Source organism: Theropithecus gelada, chromosome 13, assembly GCF_003255815.1.
Source record: "Theropithecus gelada isolate Dixy chromosome 13, Tgel_1.0, whole genome shotgun sequence".
Taxonomy (NCBI): domain Eukaryota; kingdom Metazoa; phylum Chordata; class Mammalia; order Primates; family Cercopithecidae; genus Theropithecus; species Theropithecus gelada.
The window spans coordinates 95,089,674-95,107,451 of NC_037681.1; the positions used below are offsets into that span (position 1 = coordinate 95,089,674).

Below are 17,778 nucleotides of genomic sequence, written 5' to 3' on the forward strand. Positions count from 1 at the left end.
GTGAGGCAGGTCTAGACCAGGCAGAGAGAGGCACCCTGTCCTCAGGAGCCAGGTGAAGGCTGCTGTTAAATAGCTTTAATGGTTGATGTGGGAGTCACAAGGGAGGTATGTTTCCTCCAAGGGTTCTTCAGTGCCATCCTCAAAGCTGGTTAGTGCAGGGAGGTAGGGCAGAGTTGGTTCCAGTTTTCTTCCAGGAAGGGTTTAGGGAGGTCCCAGCCAGCCCCAGGAATGAGTCCCTCAGTACCATGGCAACCACAATTTAAGAGGGGCTTCTGCCCACCCCTGCAGCCTACCCCAGGTCCAGCAGAGGAACAGGAGGCCAGACTGGCCAGCTTGCTATAGACAGCGCCGTATCCAGAGCCCGACTGTGCATGGGTCATTTTCTCTTCTGGGCAGATCCTATGCCAGCACCTTTCTCTCTCACACTGGTGACTGGAGCCAAGTGCGAGGTTGGCCTTTACTGCAGAGGCCTCTGGTCCGTGGGGATCGCTGAGGTGGGAGGGGGGCAACCGAGCGAGCCCTCGGGGAGTGGTCTGGGGGTACAGCATCCAGGGAAAAGGTTCGGGGTCTCCCCCAGGGCAGGGGGTGGGTCCAGGCTGGGGCTGGGGCCACTGAGGCAGGCGAGCAGGGGTTAGGCAGGGCAGGCTGGTCTGTAAACATTGCCAGCCAGGGTGGGGGTGTTTCCAGCCTTGCGCCCTCCCGCTGGGTCAGGATGTCTGTCACCGCTGCGATGTCATCCAGCGGCTCAATAGCTGTGGCACCAGGAAGGGATTGGGGGACGGGTGGGCTAGTCAGAGCTCAGGCCCCAAGCCTACCCAGCCCTATCACCTGTCACTGTAATAGGAGGAAAGCAAAGCCCGGATCTCAGCCGAGATTGCGTTATCCTGCAGGAGCAGCCCCTCACCTAGGCCCCCTGGGGCTATAGGCTCTGATAAAACTGTGGGATGAGGGGCACAAGGTAGATGGGGATGGGAAGGGGACGGGTGGGGAGCAGAGGTGGGTGAAGAAACCAAGAAACAGGAGAAAACGAAAGCGGTGCCAGGCAAGTGAGGGGTCAGAGGAAGAGACAGGAATCCACATGCAGAAAGGGAAACAGAAAACAAGAAATTAGGAAAGAAATCAATGAAATGATCCTGGCTTATTGGGGTTTTGTTTTGAAATTTGATGGAGGTGGTTCTAAGAGTTGGAGAAGAGAAAAGAACACACAGGATTGGGTGAGAATTGGGTCCCCAGAGATCTGGTGTAGCCCAGAGTGTGCTTTCTCTGTTTCCATTATCTGGTTTCTCTTGAAGTCCCCAACCCTACTTCCCATTAGCTTCCTGGAGTGCACATTCCTCTCACTTACCCATCTCATGGTACAAGGACCCCTGCTTTGCCAGTGCTTGGGGTGGTTTCCGGGAAGCAGGAGTTTCAATTTTCATGATTTCATCACAACACTGCTTCCACTGGCCTGGAGGAAGAGCGCTGATTAGAAGAGAAGGCCAGGCTGCCCTTTATCCTGCTACATTCCCTTCCACACAATCTTGAAACAGAGACCTTTAGGAAAAATGACAAAACTCCAGTCCTTCCCAGAGGTTCAACCCATCCCCCTTCTCTCTTACTCATGTCAAAGAAAAGCTGCCACAGAGCCTCCATCCAGCTCTGCAGGGCTTCCCGACTTTCTGTCTGAAGGGTGTGTGTCACCACATCATCCCCATACTGGTTACTGATGCTTAGCGTGAAGGGCCGTCCTAGAGCCTGGTCCAGCTCCCCTGCCCGGACTCGAGTCTCCTGCAGGAGAAAGAAGAGGTCTACCTTGGTCACAGAAGTTGGCAGTGACAATCAGGCAGCCTTGATCACCCCTGCCTTAGAAGAATGAGCTTGTGGGGCTTTTCCTGAGCCCTCTCATTTGCCTCCTACTGACCAGAGTAGGAAGGAATGGCAAAAAAGGGCTGGAGATGAGACAGCCAGTCCTGAGTCAGGGGAGGAAGAGCAGCTTGAGACAGGGAAAGATGGATTGAGCCAGGCAGGGAAGACACAGAGGTAGGCAAGGATGCTCCAGCCAGAGGTCCCTCCGAATTGCCAAAAAGTAGGCAGGAAAGCCAATAAAAGGGATGGGGAGCAAAGAAGGGCAATTGGACCTGGAGAGAAATGGGAAGTGGTAAAATAGATACAAGTTGGAATCTGAGGGAGAAGAGGGAGAGAGGATGAAAAGCCCTGAACTGGCAGGCGGGAAAACCCTCTCTGAGACTTGGCAGGGACTGAGGATGGCAAATGAATGGGACAGTCCTCTCCCAGTGATGCTGTGGTGGGGAGAATACGGGCCCCAGAAGCTGGATGTGGCACTGTCAGGAGCAGGAGGCCTGCTTCTATCTCTCTGAGGTACGTGCCCACCCTCCTGGGGCCTGAAGGAGAGGCTCCTGGGCCTGTGCCTTTGGTGGCCTTACCACAAGGGACCCATCACCTTGTTGATGGCAATAGTAAGCAGCGGCTCTTCCCCAGTGTCTGCATCCTCAGGTCGCCGGTAACAGAAGAGGTTTGTGCCTTTTAGAACTCCATGCACTTGTGCCCAGTTCTGCATCTCCCCAGCTGACTGCACAAATGACTCAACATTTTCTGGGGAAGTCACACCCCCCAGTATCCCTCTTCTCAGCCCCCCTTTTGTCCACCCTGCTGTCCATTCCTCCCCTCATCTGGTCATATCCCATTTCTTCCACCCAAATCTTGATTTTTCATTAGCTCTTCTATTCCTGGTTATCCAGCTCTCCTCTGCCTTCTCCCTGCTCCCTTCCACTCCTCAGGGCCCTCTCACCTCACCTGCACCCTGAGGGTACCACTTGCAGTAGGCTGAGTCATGCAGAGAGGCTGAGCTGCCAGACGGCAACACACACTACCATAAAGGGGTAGCCAGGCAGGGTTCTCCTCTGGGGGAGGAGGAAGTGCAGGGTGAGGTAGGGGAATGAGAAGGGGACCATCCCACAGCCCCTCTTCTCACCATCACATGTGTGTGTCCCCCATGCACATACATGCTTACCATGACTGGCAAGGGTGAGGTCATGTGTGCGGAATCCATCTTGCACTGCTGCCAGGGTGAGTGTGGTGTGAGCCAAGAGGTGGTAACGAGGACCACTAAGGGAGATAGGAGAGAGCATCAGCCGAGGGAGGGGCGTGTTGGCCAGCAGGAACTCTAAGGGCTGAGCAGATCTGCCCCATTGTTCAGGCTGCCCCACAGAAAACTCACTTGTCTCCCCAGAGGGTTAGGAATGAACATTTACTGAGCTCCAGCTGAGTGTCAGGACCTATGCTTTATATGTTTTATCCCACTGTATTCCTATGACAGCCCTGTGAGGTTGGTGGCATTCTTCAACTAGATGAGGCAACTTGAGGCTTAGAGAGGTTAAGAAACTTGCCCATAGTTTGTAACTGGAAAGTGGGGGAGTTTGAATTTGAACCCATATCTGTGTCCAAAATCAGTATTCTGTTGACTACCCAAAGGTTCTCAAACTGCTTCTCAGAGTCTCAGTGGTCCCATGAGGTGTCTCCGGGTGCATGTAGATACCACCACAGGTCCAGGGTACTCTGCTCCAACCAAGAAGCTCTGCTCTATCCACATGAAATGTATTTGCTAGGCTGAGTGCTGTGGCTCATGCCTGTAATCCTACCACTTTGGGAGGCCGAGGCGGGAGGATCACTTCAGCCCAGGAGTTCGAGACCCCATCTCTAAAAATAAAATGTATTTGCTGCTACTAAAAAGTTAAGACCCCAAGGCCTAAGTCTCCCTGCCTTCCTACTGGTATTCTGGACTGACTTCAGCCCAGCTCTGGGGCGTGGGCTGGAATGCCTCCCAGCTATGTGGCCACTGCTCATTCATGTCTGTCTGCACATCCTGGCAGCAATGCAAAATGGGTTCTGCACACTCAACACAGTTCAAAGGTCACCTGTGGGCCGAATATAGGCAGCTGAGGGTAGTGGCAGTGTGCAAGGCCTTACCCAACAGCTGGGGTGGGAAGCAAGATGGGACTGCTCCCTGAACCCCCAGCACTGTCCAGCGATGCCCGGACACGCCTCCCTGAGGAGCGGCCCAGGGAGCTGCTGAGTTTGGTGGCAAGCCTCTTGGGGGCACCAGTCAGGGCCCCCTCTTCTTCCACACAGGCCCCATACAGCTCTAACCGAAGTTCAAAGTCTGGCCCCGCCTCAGCGCTGGTGGGAGGAAGGAGGGTGATCACAGGGAAGTCCAGGGAGGCAGAGGGTGGGGGATGTGGGTGGGGCAAATGCAGGACAGCTCCACAGGGAAGGCCAGGTGCCCCCCACCCACAGCTTCCTCCCCTGGAACTTGCTCATCTAGAACTGGAGCAGAGTGGAGGAAGGGAGCCACAGTTTGAGGTACTCACAAGAGCACATTGCTCTGAAAGGAGATGTCTGTAAGGGTCCTGTCCACCAGGATCATCTCTGTGTCCTGGATGTGTTCCCCCAGCTGCAGTAGCAGGAACACAGCCCAGCGGTGCAAGTCTAGGAACAAAGAGGGCAAAACTCAAAAAACACGTCCCACAAGAGCCTCCTACTTCAGGGTCATTCCCCTGAATCTGTACCAGGGTGTGTGGAACTCACCACCTTTGTTCTTGAAATATTCTGTGTCCTTCCACATGAGTGGAATCCGGAGGTCTAAGGGGCAGAGGGGTAGGAACAGATGTTGAGATGGGGCAAAAGGCCGTGTGCTTGGGCAAGGGGTGCCAGCAGCTGGGGTAGCTGTGCTTCTTACCGGAGATGCAGACCCGGCCGCGGCAGGGGGAGCGCTCAGCAGGCGGGCCACTGTCAGAAGGCCTGTGGATAAATCACAATGTCCTGGCCTGGCCTCTAGCCACTATTCCCCCTTGCTCTGGTCCCAAGGACTCTAGGATCCCCCTGGTCCCAGGGCTTCAGCCACCAGGTCCCCAGCCAGGCTGACAGGCAGGGCTGAGGGACTATAAAGGGAAAGTTGTCCATTGAACCCAGCAGTTTGCCAGGCTTGGGGACACCAGGGACACTCAAGCCACGTTAACTCACACATAAGGCATAAGCTCAGGGCTCCTCTCTCCAAGCACCCTCCCTGACCACCTCTCCAGACCCCTGCCAAGGACAGGTGTGGCCTTGAGGGGACAGGTGCCCACAGAGAGACTTCATTTCCAGGGCTCTCCATTAAACCCCTGCCTTAGAGGCATTTCCAGGCTTTTTTTTTTTTTCTTTCTGTTTTCTTTTTTTTTTAACAATAGGAAGGCTGCTTATTTCCCACTATCCCATCACTGCTTTGATATAGGAGGGTACTGGGTCAGAAAATAATTTGGCCAACGTTTGTTCAAAGGGAAATCACCAATAGGGAAGAGTTACATTCTATTCACTACAGACCCTTTTCCTTCCCTACCACTCCCCAACTTCGATTTCTCCTTTTTCCTCCTGGCCCTATATGCTGTACCCTACTAGTGCCCCAAGTTCTGCAGCCCCCTACCCACCCCACCGCAGGGCCCAACACCCCACCTTCCTTCCCTCCCCGCGCATCAGGACTCACCACATGTGTCTCTTTCCTGAAGCGACTGCCAGTTCATCTGTACTTATCCATAATGCCACTAAAGTAATTACTGACTTAGTAGAGCCTTAAGCTAAATGATGTGGCACTAATGGCAATGTGTTTAGCTGCCAGGCACTTGGGGTGTACCTCAAATCACCTGTGTGGGCTGTGTGAGGACTTAGGCAGGACAGAGTCTGTCCATGCTGCTTTTCAGGAGAGGCTGTCCCCCCGCCAGCTTGCCCTTCCTCTAGCTTCATGGGATAGCCATAGAGTGGGTTTTCTGCCTTCTGGTAGCTTCATGGGTGAGCTCCTGGCAACCTCCCCTTGTGTCAGCCTTCATGGGTGGAATGAGCACCACGCCTGTGAGGGGCTGGGACTAATTCCCCAAGCAGCCTCAGTGGAGTAAGTAGGCCACTTTCCTAAAAACCAGTTCTCCAAATGACCACTTTATCCAAATTGGCATATTCTTAGAATAATTTGCCAAATATTTTCCCCACTATTTTGGTTTTATCATGGCATCACTTAAGTCATTATAGACTTGTCAGATCAACAGTCTAATGTCAGTGTTGCTTACATTTTACGTCCAGAAGCTGCGCCCTTTTAGAATGCACAATCTAATTTGTTTGAATGGGTAGGCTTTCCTTAAGTGGTTTCTTTTTTTTCTTTTTTTTTTTTTTTTTTGAGACGGAGTCTCGCTGTGCTCCCAGGCTGGAGTGCAGTGGCGTGATCTCGGCTCACTGCAAGCTCCGCCTCCCGGGTTCACACCATTCTCCCGCCTCAGCCTCCCAAGTAGCTGAGACTACAGGCGCCCGCCACCACGCCCGGCTAGTTTTTTGTATTTTTAGTAGAGACGGGGTTTCACCATGTTAGCCAGGATAGTCTCGATCTCCTGACCTCGTGATCCACCCGCCTCGGCCTCCCAAAGTGCTGGGATTACAGGCTTGAGCCACCGCGCCTGGCCTTTAAGTGGTTTCTTATTTCCTTTCCCACTCCCTGCCTCTGATGGTGAACCCCGGAACAAACTATTGTCGGTATGTGGTAAATTGGCCATTTTGTGAACCAGCATTGAGGAAATTAATTTTCCAAAAGCCAGGTAGCCAGTCTTATTGGATCACAGACAGGGCTTAGCAAATTAGTGCTTTTGCATTACTTGCTACCCTTCAGATCAGCTACCTTTCACTAGACACACTGACTTTCCTAAGTCCTGCCCTGCCTACTCACAAATGCGCCTCTGGGCAACACATAATGGTGGTAAAACACCAAGGTCTCTCCCAGGTCCCTGATAAGACTTCATGGGGAAGTCATCTTTAAGGTGGTCCACATGCCACACATGCACACACTGCACCATCACCACCCAGAAGGCCTCCTGCCTCCATCAAGGCCTCGCCTCCCCCTTGCTCACCGCCGGCCTGTCTTCCCCAGCACCTGCGCCTCCTTGCGCCGCTGCAGCTCGCCCATGTAGCTGAGGATGCGGCTGTTGCACACTAGCAGGCTCTTGGTGGCCTCCAGAGCCTGCTCTCGCTGGGAGCAGGCTGCCAGCAGCTTACAGGCCCCTTCCCTCATCCGGATCTCATGGTCTAGCTTCCTCTGCAACTCCGTGTCCTAGCCAGGGTTGGGGGAAGGGTGAGAAGGAAATGTCAGTCAGAGGACAGGCTAAAGCACTCCCCAGTCCCCAAGTGGGCTGTGGCCAGTAAAACTGACAAGAAACTAATGTTTTAGGCAGTTCAAGAGCAGGCATTGGGTGTCAATCTCAGCTGCCCACGAATATCCAGAGAAGCTTTGTAGCCAGGTGCAGTGGTGTGTGAGGGAGGCTGAGGCGGGAGGATCCCTTGAGCCTAGGAGATCAAAGGCCAGCCTGAGCAACATAGTGAGACCCCACCTCTAAAAAATATATATAACAAATAAGAAAAATAGAGATGCCCTCATGCATTTGATGGTTGGAAGTATAAATTCCTTCAGCCTCTTTTGAGTGCAATTTGGAAAAAAATCTATGAAAACTACAAATTCATATATCCTCTAATCCAGCTATCCAATATCTAGGAGTTTATCTTACACATATAGTTTCACATATAACTAGGTAAAGCCATACATACAAAAATATTCATTGCAGCATTGTTTTAAAAATCAAAATTAAGGCCGAGCGCGGTGGCTCAAGCCTGTAATCCCAGCACTTTGGGAGGCCGAGACGGGCGGATCACGAGGTCAGGAGATCGAGACCATCCTGGCTAACACGGTGAAACCCCGTCTCTACTAAAAAAAATACAAAAAACTAGCCGGACAAGGTGGCGGGCGCCTGTAGTCCCAGCTACTCGGGAGGCTGAGGCAGGAGAATGGCATAAACCCGGGAGGCGGAGCTTGTAGTGAGCCGAGATCCGGCCACTGCACTCCAGCCTGGGCGACAGAGTGAGACTCCATCTCAAAAAAAAAAAAAAAAAAATCAAAATTAAAACCCCCTCAGTAGGACATTGGTTAAGTAAGTAACAGCACATCTGTACCCTGTAGTATTGCAGACATTAAAGAGGTATGCATTTGTATACAGATATGAAACAATCTCCAAAATAAATTATGTGAGGAAAGAATGGTAGTATTACACATACATGTATGATATATATGTGTATGCATGCATATATATACATATATATAGATATGCATATTTATGCATAAAATATTAGTGATTGTAGGCCTGGGAGCCAGGAATGGAAAACATTTATGATACTTTTTTTTTTTTGAGACTGAGTCTCACTCTGTCACCCAGGCTGGAGTGCAGTGGCGCGATCTCAACTCACTGCAACTTCTGCCTTCCAGGTTCAAGTGACTCTTGTGCCTCAGCCTCCTGAATAGCTGAGATTACAGGCATGCACCACCATGCCCAACTAAGTTTTGTATTTTTTTTTTTTGAGACAGTCTCACTCTGTTGCCCAGGCTGGAGTGCAGTGGCATGATCTCGGCTCACTGAAACCTCCACCTCCCAGATTCAAGCAATTCTCCTGCCTCAGCCTCCGGAGTAGCTGGGATTACAGGTGTGAGCCATCACACCCAGATAATTTTTATATTTTTAGTAGAGACGGGGTTTCACCATGTTGGCCAGGCTGGTCTCGAAATCCTGACCTCAGGTGATCTACCCGCCTCAGCCTCCCAAAGTGCTGGGATTATAGGCATGAGACACCACGCCCGGCCGAACTTTTGTATTCTTAGTAAAGATGGGGTTTCCCCATGTTGGCCAGCCTACTCTCGAACTCCTGGCCTCAAGTGATCCTCCCGCCTCGGCCTCCCAGAGTGCTGGGATTACAGGCTTGAGTCACCGTACCCACCCTAATGATACTTTATATATACTCTTTGTACTACTGGAAATTGTATTTCCTTTAAAAAATATTAGGCCGGGCGCGGTGGCTCAAGCCTGTAATCCCAGCACTTTGGGAGGCCGAGACGGGCGGATCATGAGGTCAGGAGATCGAGACCATCCTGGCTAACACGGTGAAACCCCGTCTCTACTAAAAAATACAAAAAACTAGCCGGGCGAGGTGGCAGGCGCCTGTAGTCCCAGCTACTTGGGAGGCTGAGGCAGGAGAATGGCGTAAACCTGGGAGGCGGAGCTTGCAGTGAGCTGAGATTCGGCCACTGCACTCCAGCCCCGGCGACAGGGCAAGACTCCGTCTCAAAAAAAAAAAAAAAAAAAAAAAATTAGATCTTTAGAGTTTAAAAAAAAAAAGACCAGGCCCTACCTAAGATTTGCAGAATAAGAATCTCTAGGAGTAGGGCATATGTACTTTTGGAAAAGTCCCCAAGTGATTCTGAGGTACAGCCAGGTTGAGAACCACCAACTTATGGGAATGGATAGAAGGAAAGGCAAATGAGAGTTATCCCTCAGACTCAAGTGATGCTGGGGACATCTAGTTGGCAAGGGATCAGTGGACAAGGAGCATACCACCTACAGTGTTCATTGATGCTGCACAGAACCCTATACACCCCAAATTAGAAGACTAGAAGACCCAACACCTACTGGCCCTCTGAGCTTGGGAGATAAGGTCAGAGGCAAGGAATGGGGATGGGAAGGTAGGTGGTCCAGGAGTGAGAGACTGTGGATAAGGGCCAGCTGAGAGGCACTGGGAGAGACACCAGGATTCTCAGGAACATTCATTTAGAAAGGAGCCCTTCCTGCTTCTTAAAAAGCAATGGGCAATTAGCTCAACCTCCTTAAGCCTCAGTTTCCCCATCTGTAAAGCAGGAATGGAAATAGTCCCTAGATCCTAGGGCTGTGAGAATTCTGTGAGGCAGGAACTTAAAGCACTTAGCACAGTGCCCAGCATGCGGCATACATTAATGGCAGGGATGCTTATTTCATGATGCTATACTTTGGCAGTAGCAGCATTTACTCACTGGAGCATTCCTGTGCTCTGCAAGGCTGTACATTTAAAATCCAGCTGGGAGATGAGAGATGACAACTTTAATGGCTGCTCCATAAGTGCCATGTCATGGCACAATCATGCTCACAAGAAACAGACTCTGTTTGCTTCTGGCTGAGGTGATCAAGGAAAGCTTCAGAGAGGAGTTGGAAGACTAACTCCATCACAGTGTACAGATTGGTTCAGGAGACAAGTCGAGCCACCCATTTGAAACGGGAACTAATGTGACCACCCCAAACCTGTCTTTTTCCTCATACCAGCTCTCCTCCATACCCTGTGCCCTTGTATCTGTCCCTAGTGGCTCCAGCCTTCAAGTCTCTCAGACCTGAACACCCTAATTTCCCTCTCCTAAAACCCTTGTCCCGCCTGCCTACAGATGCTTCCTTGGCTATTTTCTGGGCCACCGTGCTAGGCCGGACTTTTATCACCTTCCCCCATCACCATCCACCTGTTTTCCTTCTGTAATAAGCCAACCCTTTCCCAAAGTCCCTCCACCAAGAAGCCCTTTCAGACTACATAGGTCCTCCCAGTCTAGTTTTGTCTGCACCAGGGTTCTACGCTGCCTGCCAACCCCCACCCTAGTCTGCACCCAACTTCAGCCACAAACATCCCAAATGGGTGAGCCCGGCAGGAAGGGGACACAGAGGTGTCCTCAACCCCCATCTTGGCTAGTCTCATCCCAGTCCCAGCACTCACGGATCCTTCCCCAGCCCTGTCCATTGCGAGAGGCGCGCACAGGCGCGCGAAGTCCAGAGAGCTGCACTGGCCTGGGGAGCCGGCGGGGCCCGAGGGCCGCGGGAAATCGGAGGAGCCAGGGCGCCGGCGTAGCTGCACCGCCTCCAGCCACAGCGATCGGGGCGCCGGTGACATCAGCTCCCAATTGCCGCGAGAGCAACTGAAGGGTACCAGGGCGTTGGAGGTCCCTCCGGGCAACTGGTTGGGCTTGGCTCAAGGCGGTGCTTCCACCGAGACTCCGTCGCGGCAGGAAGGGACCTCCGGGAGTGCGCCCCACCGCCCTGGAAAAGCTCCTGGCCTTCACGACGTGCTCCAGCTCCGGGAGGCCCCTCCCGCGTAGCGTTTGCCCTCCAAGTTGACCCCTTGCCTGAGAGTATGGAGGGCGGATAGTGTATACATTAGGAGAGCTGGGGCCCTAGGGAGGTCGCTGGGCCTAGCATGGATGAGCGGGACCACAAGCCCAGACACCTCCTCTATTTCCTTACTGCTCTCCAGCCCCAAATCCACTCTCCCAAGGCCCAAGGCCGGGAGCGCCCTAGGAAACTGGCTCCCACCTTTTCACGCAGAGGAACTGGGAATCCTGGCTCAGGATCTGGACCCTTGTGCTTCCAGCGTTTCCCCACCCCAGGGATAGTTCTTTGTTGCCCCCTCCCCACCCAAACGCACCCTCTCCCCAAGTGGGCATCATTTGCCCCAGGCTCCCCTGGGAAAGAGCCCAGAGCTGGGTGTCAGCTGGACCTGGGTCAGATCCCAAGGGGCTAGAGAATGAGTCATGTGCCCCACACACATTAGGCCCCCTGTTGATATCCCTTCCACCCCTCCCACTCTCTTCTGTCTCTGACTTCCTGCTCTGCTTCTCACCACCCTCTGTTTCCTTCAGAATTTCCACCAGGGCTAAGTACAAATCCTGGCTTAGGGACTTGACAAGCCCAGAGAATTTGACCCCTGGAGCCTGAGTTTGTAAAATGGGGAGTATTCCACCTCCTTTGTAGCACTGTTTGAGAATTATATGGGAAAGTCTCATCTCTACCCGGGCCTAGCACATGTTTTAAAACAAGCTCCCTTTACTTGCAGCTTGAGTCACTTCCTCCAGAAAGTCTTCTGGGATTTACTCTTCCATGACTCTCTCTCTTAACATTCCCTGAAACATCAATGGGTCTCTCTTTTGAGGACCTGCTGAACTTGGTTGAGAAAGAACACAGCACCCTCAGCCACTCTCCTAAAGGAGAGTGACCAAAGTGAAACTGAGCCTCTCCTCTGCCCCAGAACTTGAACAGGCCTCCCACAGAGAAAAATTACATTTTTTGGAGGAGGGCAGGATGCAGAATTTAAATATTTACATACCTAGACCAGCTCTGTCCAATAAAACCTTCTGCGGTGATGGAAATGTTCAGTAACCATCTAGCACTTGAAATATGGCTACAGCAACTGTAACTGACATGGACACTGCAGAGGACTATGAATGGCAAATAGGTTTTATCTCATGCACTGATGGAGGATAATTAGGTAAGAGTCCCAACGAGTTCACTGGACACCTTTCTACAAATTAGGAAAAGTTGACCCTCTCCAGGCAAAAAAAATAGATAAAGGTGCTCCCTCCTGATGCAGTTGAAACCAGACCAGGACTCTCACCTCTGGCTGGCACCTGTGTGAAGGACAGACACAACCTGCACAGTTTATGCCAAGATGGTCCTGAGAAAGATTCTGAGGCCAGGTCTGGGCTCATTGATAAAGAGTGCCAAAATTGACCAGTAACATCTACTATGATCCAGGGAGTAGGGGCAGGGCTTGAGCAGGGCAGCACATCCTGATCTAGACTCTTTGCAGTCCTGCCTCTGACCTCTCAGCAGCAGCCCCTGCCTGGTCCAGGCAGTCACTTCCACAGCTTCCTCCATCTTCCCCACCTCCGTAAACAGCCACACCACCCAGTTGCTTAGCCACATACCTGGGAATCATCCTGGAGTTCTCTTTCTTTGCCTTACCCGCCCCCCCCAATTCAATCCATCAGCAAATCCTGTCAGACCTACCACTACCATTTTAAATCTACTCCCTTTCTCCACCATGAGCATTTTAATTCACACCACGAGGTTTACTACCCTATTACTGAAACAGCCTCCCACCTGGACATTTGCGACCTCTCTTGCCAACCCTCCACGCCCAACCCTACCATCAACTTCCCACCAGCCTATTCTCCATAGCAGCCATCATTTAAAAACATGACTCATGGGTCATTCCCTTGCTTAAAACCCTTCCATGGCCCAACATCACACTTAAGGTGAAACCCAGGTGCTTTATCATGGTCTTCAAGGCCCTGCATGATCTGGCCCCTGCCCATCAGCTCCACCCCAACTACTATATTCCAGCCACACTGGCTCTCTTTCCCACAAATATATTACCCTCATCCTCATCTCAGGGCCTTTGCCCTTCCTCCAATCTTTACGTATCTCCAAATCCTCCTGAGCTTAGCTCAAAGATCTCCCAACAGAGGCCTCCCCTGACCTCACATCTAACATTGCCTACCTCATCTGATTTTCATTACATCCCCATTTTCATCATAATTTCTTTACGTGATATTATTTATGTGTTTGTATGTATATTTCTGTTCTCCCACTACAATGGAACTTTCTTGTCTTGTTCACTGAGGTATCTTATGGTCTAGAAAGGAGCTTGGCACATAGTACATGTTCTATACATGTGTTTAAGAATACATAGGTAGCCGGGTGCGGTGGCTCAAGCCTGTAATCCCAGCACTTTGGGAGGCCGAGACGGGCGGATCACGAGGTCAGGAGATCGAGACCATCCTGGCTGACACGGTGAAACCCCGTCTCTACTAAAAAATACAAAAAAAAACTTAGCCGGGCGAGGTGGCAGGCGCCTGTAGTCCCAGCTACTCGGGAGGCTGAGGCAGGAGAATGGCGTAAACCCAGGAGGTGGAGCTTGCAGTGAGCTGAGATCCGGCCACTGCACTCCAGCCTGGGCGACAGAGCGAGACTCCGTCTCAAAAAAAAAAAAAAAAGAATACATAGGTAGGCCGGGCGCAGTGGCTCAAGCCTGTAATCCCAGCACTTTGGGAGGCCGAGACGGGCAGATCACGAGGTCAGGAGATCGAGACCATCCTGGCTAATCCGGTGAAACCCCGTCTCTACTAAAAAAATACAAAAAACTAGCCGGGCGAGGTGGCGAGCGCCTGTAGTCCCAGCTACTCCGGAGGCTGAGGCAGGAGAATGGCGTGAACCCGGGAGGCGGAGCTTGCAGTGAGCTGAGATCCGGCCACTGCACTCCAGCCTGGGCGACAGAGTGAGACTCCGTCTCAAAAAAAAAAAAAAAAGAATACATAGGGCAAGGTGCAGTGGCTCACACCTGTAATCTCGACATTTTGGGAGGTCGAGGTAGGGAGATCGCTTGAGCCAGGACCAGCCTGGGCAATATAGTGAGACCTCGTCTCTATAAATAATTGAAAAAAACAAATACATGAATAAACAGCACCTTGCCATCTCAAGGGCCAGCAGAATCCTTACTCATAGCCCAGAGTCCTTCTCTTCTCTAGTAAAGCTACATCCTTTCTGCAAACCTCGCTCACACTGAACTCCTCTCTTCTTCCCATACCTAAAAGGAACCCTTGTCCCCAGAACAGACATCTACACTCACCCACAGAGCTTCCTGAAATAGGTGTAAAAACCCTGCTGCAAACATAAGACTACGATGGGCAGAACTGAGCCTGGGTCCACACACTGCACCCAACACAAGGCATAGGGAACCACCTGTCCCTCTCCCCACTTTAAGCAGGCCTGGCTCTCCCCACCATGCTCTAGCAGGAATGTGCAGGGCAGACATTGGGGCTGGGATGCAAGTGAAGAAAGTGTATACTCCAAGGGTCGGGGGATTACCTCCAGGCTGAGTGCCATCTGCCGAATGTAGAGCATATTCAGGTCCTCCAGGATGTGCAATCTGTCCTGCATCTCTGTGCCCCCTGGTGCCCTTTCCTTTGTCAGCCCCTCCAGAGCGGGGACAGACAGGTACCACACTGTCCCACAGTTCCTCCTCCCACTGTTCCCTCAGTCTTTAAAGAGGTGGCCAGCTCTTGGGCAGAGGTCAGAGGCTGCCCTTATCCCTCTGCACTCCTGTTAAACCTCTCTGGCTGCTGTGACAAATTTTCCTTGCCCACTGCTGCTCCGGGGCCCTGCTGTGAGCCAGGCAGGGAAAAAAAGGAAAGCGAAGTGAGGATGAGTGGGGTCCCAGGAGGAAAGGCCAGCTGCAGAGGGGGCTCTAGGCACAGAGTGTCCAGTCTCGCTTTGGTGGCAGCTGTTCTCCCAGCTGTGGAAGAAAAAGGCCCTTTCATTCCGACTCTGGCCGCTCCCCAGCCCCCGCCCACATCCCTGGCCTGGTGGACAGAGAATCTATGTGTGGAGAGGGCAGTGAGGGGCAGGCACAACTGGAAGGGGGCAGGGAAACGACGCCTCATGCAGGTTCTAGAGCCATAGGGCTTGCAGGAGGTTGGAGCTTTCCGAGAGGGGTTCCGGCTTAGTTTGAGAAAGTTAGGAAAAAGAGCCACAGAGGTGAGGACCTCAGGGGAGAGTGAGCCCAGGGAGCCCAGGACAAAGGGGTGAGTTGGTAAAGCAGCCCAGCCCCAGGGCCACCCCTTCCAACTCAGGGCCCCCATCCAGCCCGCTCCACCCTGGACTCACAATTACCTCGCTTTTCCAGAGAAGGGAGGAGAGGGAGGGAGGAAAGCAGGGGTGTGCCTGTCTGCTGCTGTCCCGCTCCCTTCTGCAGGCCCCTTCCCTTCCAGACAGGAAACCAGCCCCGAATCCCAGCCAGCTGCAGCCTAGCGCCCCCGCCTCCACGCCAGGCCCACGGAGTCACACTCCACTCGGCGGCCGCCGGGCTCTGCGGCTCCGCCCCAGCTCCTCCGAGCTGTCCCCGAAGGCCAGGCTAATCCCAGGGGCGGCCCCAGCTCCCAGGCCCCTCCTCCTGGTCCCAGGCCTCGCCCCTTACTGCCCCACGCTGGCCCCACGCGGGTTCCTCGGGCCCAGTCGCTTGGGGGCAAGGGGACCCGACAAAGGCCCCCTCTCCGCAGGCCCACCAGCTTCTGAATCAGAGAAGGCACGGGACACCGGGACAAGGGTGTGAAAGAGCCTTTGTTCTGGGCAGGCTGGAGGGAAAGGGCAGAAGCCAGGCCTGGAATCCCAGCCGGGAGGGCGAGGGGGCGGGAGGAAGGCCCACCTCACTTAACCCTTTCCAGACCCGGAAGGGAAGGCTTGGAACTGGGCTCTCCTTGGGCGAGTGTGAGTCTGACCTTGGGGACAGAAGAGTCTTCGGGATAGCTATTCGCCCTGTTAGTCCCCGCTCAACCACACACCTTCAGCCCCGCCCTAGCCTCTAGGGCTTTACAGGTGGGGCTCCAACCGGTTAACGCGTGGACGGTGGACGGGGGAAACGCTCAGCCTAGGGGCTGGACTCCTCTTAGGCACCAGGAAAGGAGGCGGAAATTTTGCGTGTGGGAAGTAACCCCAAAGAGTTAAAAGCCCTGCAGGGGCATAGAGGAGCCTTTGAATTGGGCTTCCGAGAAGCGAGCCACCCCGGCCTAAAGTCGGGACTGATGACAGGCTGGCCCAGATGGCTGCGACAGGTTGTGGGATGGGGCTGGCGGCAGGGGAACAAGCGGGAGCCCAGGCCAAGAGTCCGAGCGTTTGGGGCCCGCCTAGTTGCCCACTGCCCTTGGCCTGGGGATACCCAGGACATTTTGGGGTCCAGGCACATTTTGGGAGTCGAGCTGGGGCCCTACAAATGGAGACCAACCTGGCTTTTTCCAGGCTCAGGCAAATCATCCTAACCAGGCCGGGTAATGGGCAGCACGGATCCAATGAAAATGCAGACCGTCCACACCTTACTTTTCAAGTCAACAACTCCGTCGGGTTTGTACCCAGACAGTGCGTCCCCGTCCCTTGGCGTCCACGCGGGCGAGGGAAGGAGGCCGAGGTGGCTGGGGCTGCCCCCGGGATTCCACGGAAGGGGAAGGCAGGGACGCGGGTCTCTCACCTCGGGCGGGTCGCTGAAGAGGCTGAGTCGGAAGCGGCCGCGTTTGAACTCCATCTCCAGGGCGGATCCCCTGGCCACGGTGACCCGGCTCCGGTGGTTTCGGGAGAACATGTTGGCGGCCCTGCGACTTCGCCTGCGCAGTGCGCTCCCCGCGCCGCTCGGCTTGGTCTCCTCTCCGCGGCTTCTGTCTCTCGACGCTCGCCCGCCAGTCCGGCCGGGAATCTCCCGCTGCGGGGCTCCAAACCCCGCCCCCGGAGACGACACCTGGGCCGGGCAGGGCGCGGCAACCTCCTCTTCCACCCCCGCCAAAGGCCCAGCCCGTCCGGCCAGTACCTGGGCGCCAAGCCGACCTGGCCCGACGGCCCCGGAGCCAGAGGCGCCCTGCACCTCGCGAGCACAGCGGAGGCGCGTTCTCCCTGCCCGCGCGGGTCGCGAGCGCTTACCTGGACTTGGGGCAGGCTGAGAAGCCCTGCCCCGCCAGCCGCCCCCGCCTGGCAAGCCTGGCTTCACGGGCGCTGAAAACCCCGTGGCCAAGGGATCGCCGCGTAGCACGTTCCGGCTCTACTCGGGCCCTGGGACCTTGCCCAGTTTCAATCCCAGCAGCCTCTGAAGAGACCATTTCAACATCCCACAGTCCCGAATATTCCTTCTTCGTCCCCCTCCCCACTTAGGCTCCTCTGCGAGGCTATCCGCCCAAGCCTAGTGGCCACAACTGATGAGGCGGTGCTTAAACACGTCGTGAAACCCCAGCTCTGTCACTGACTCACCTTGCAGTCATTGACTTGGTCCAGTCATTGGCCTTTCTGAGCTTCAGTTTTCTCATCTGTTCAGTGGGAATACTGTAATTATCACCTCTCCTCAAGTTGCTATGAGGATTACCTAGAAGAATGAGGGTAAAATGCCCAGCATAGTGCCTGGCACAAGGCAAGTGCCCCATATTTGCAGCCATAAAGAGCAGCCGGGCGCGGTGCAATCCCAGCACTTTGGGAGGCTTAGGAGGGTGGATCACAGGTTCGAGACCAGCCTGACCAACATGGAGAAACCCCGTCTCTACTAAAAATACAAAATTTAGCCGGCCGT

At 53.8% G+C, this 17,778-nt stretch overlaps 1 protein-coding gene across 3 annotated transcripts; it reads right to left on the minus strand.

Moving 5' to 3' along the window:
* Positions 1–38: 38 nt before the first annotated feature.
* On the minus strand, positions 39–17,406 carry RTKN (rhotekin). 3 transcript variants are annotated; one of them, XM_025354407.1, is made up of 13 exons: positions 15,351–15,580; positions 14,547–14,973; positions 6,924–7,123; positions 4,739–4,800; positions 4,588–4,641; positions 4,371–4,488; positions 3,970–4,179; positions 3,014–3,108; positions 2,797–2,903; positions 2,444–2,572; positions 1,602–1,770; positions 1,346–1,450; positions 39–752 (listed from the first exon to the last, which is right to left on the minus strand). In XM_025354407.1, exons 2-13 carry the CDS (start codon positions 14,616–14,618, stop codon positions 421–423), a joined length of 1,653 nt encoding a protein of 550 aa, XP_025210192.1. In that variant the 5' UTR covers positions 14,619–14,973; positions 15,351–15,580; the 3' UTR covers positions 39–420. The 3 variants fall into 3 exon arrangements, with proteins under 3 accessions (XP_025210192.1, XP_025210191.1, XP_025210193.1); XM_025354406.1 differs by lacking the exons at positions 14,547–14,973; positions 15,351–15,580 and adding an exon at positions 16,699–17,406; XM_025354408.1 differs by lacking the exon at positions 14,547–14,973 and having other exon boundaries at positions 15,351–15,628.
* Positions 17,407–17,778: the final 372 nt, after the last annotated feature.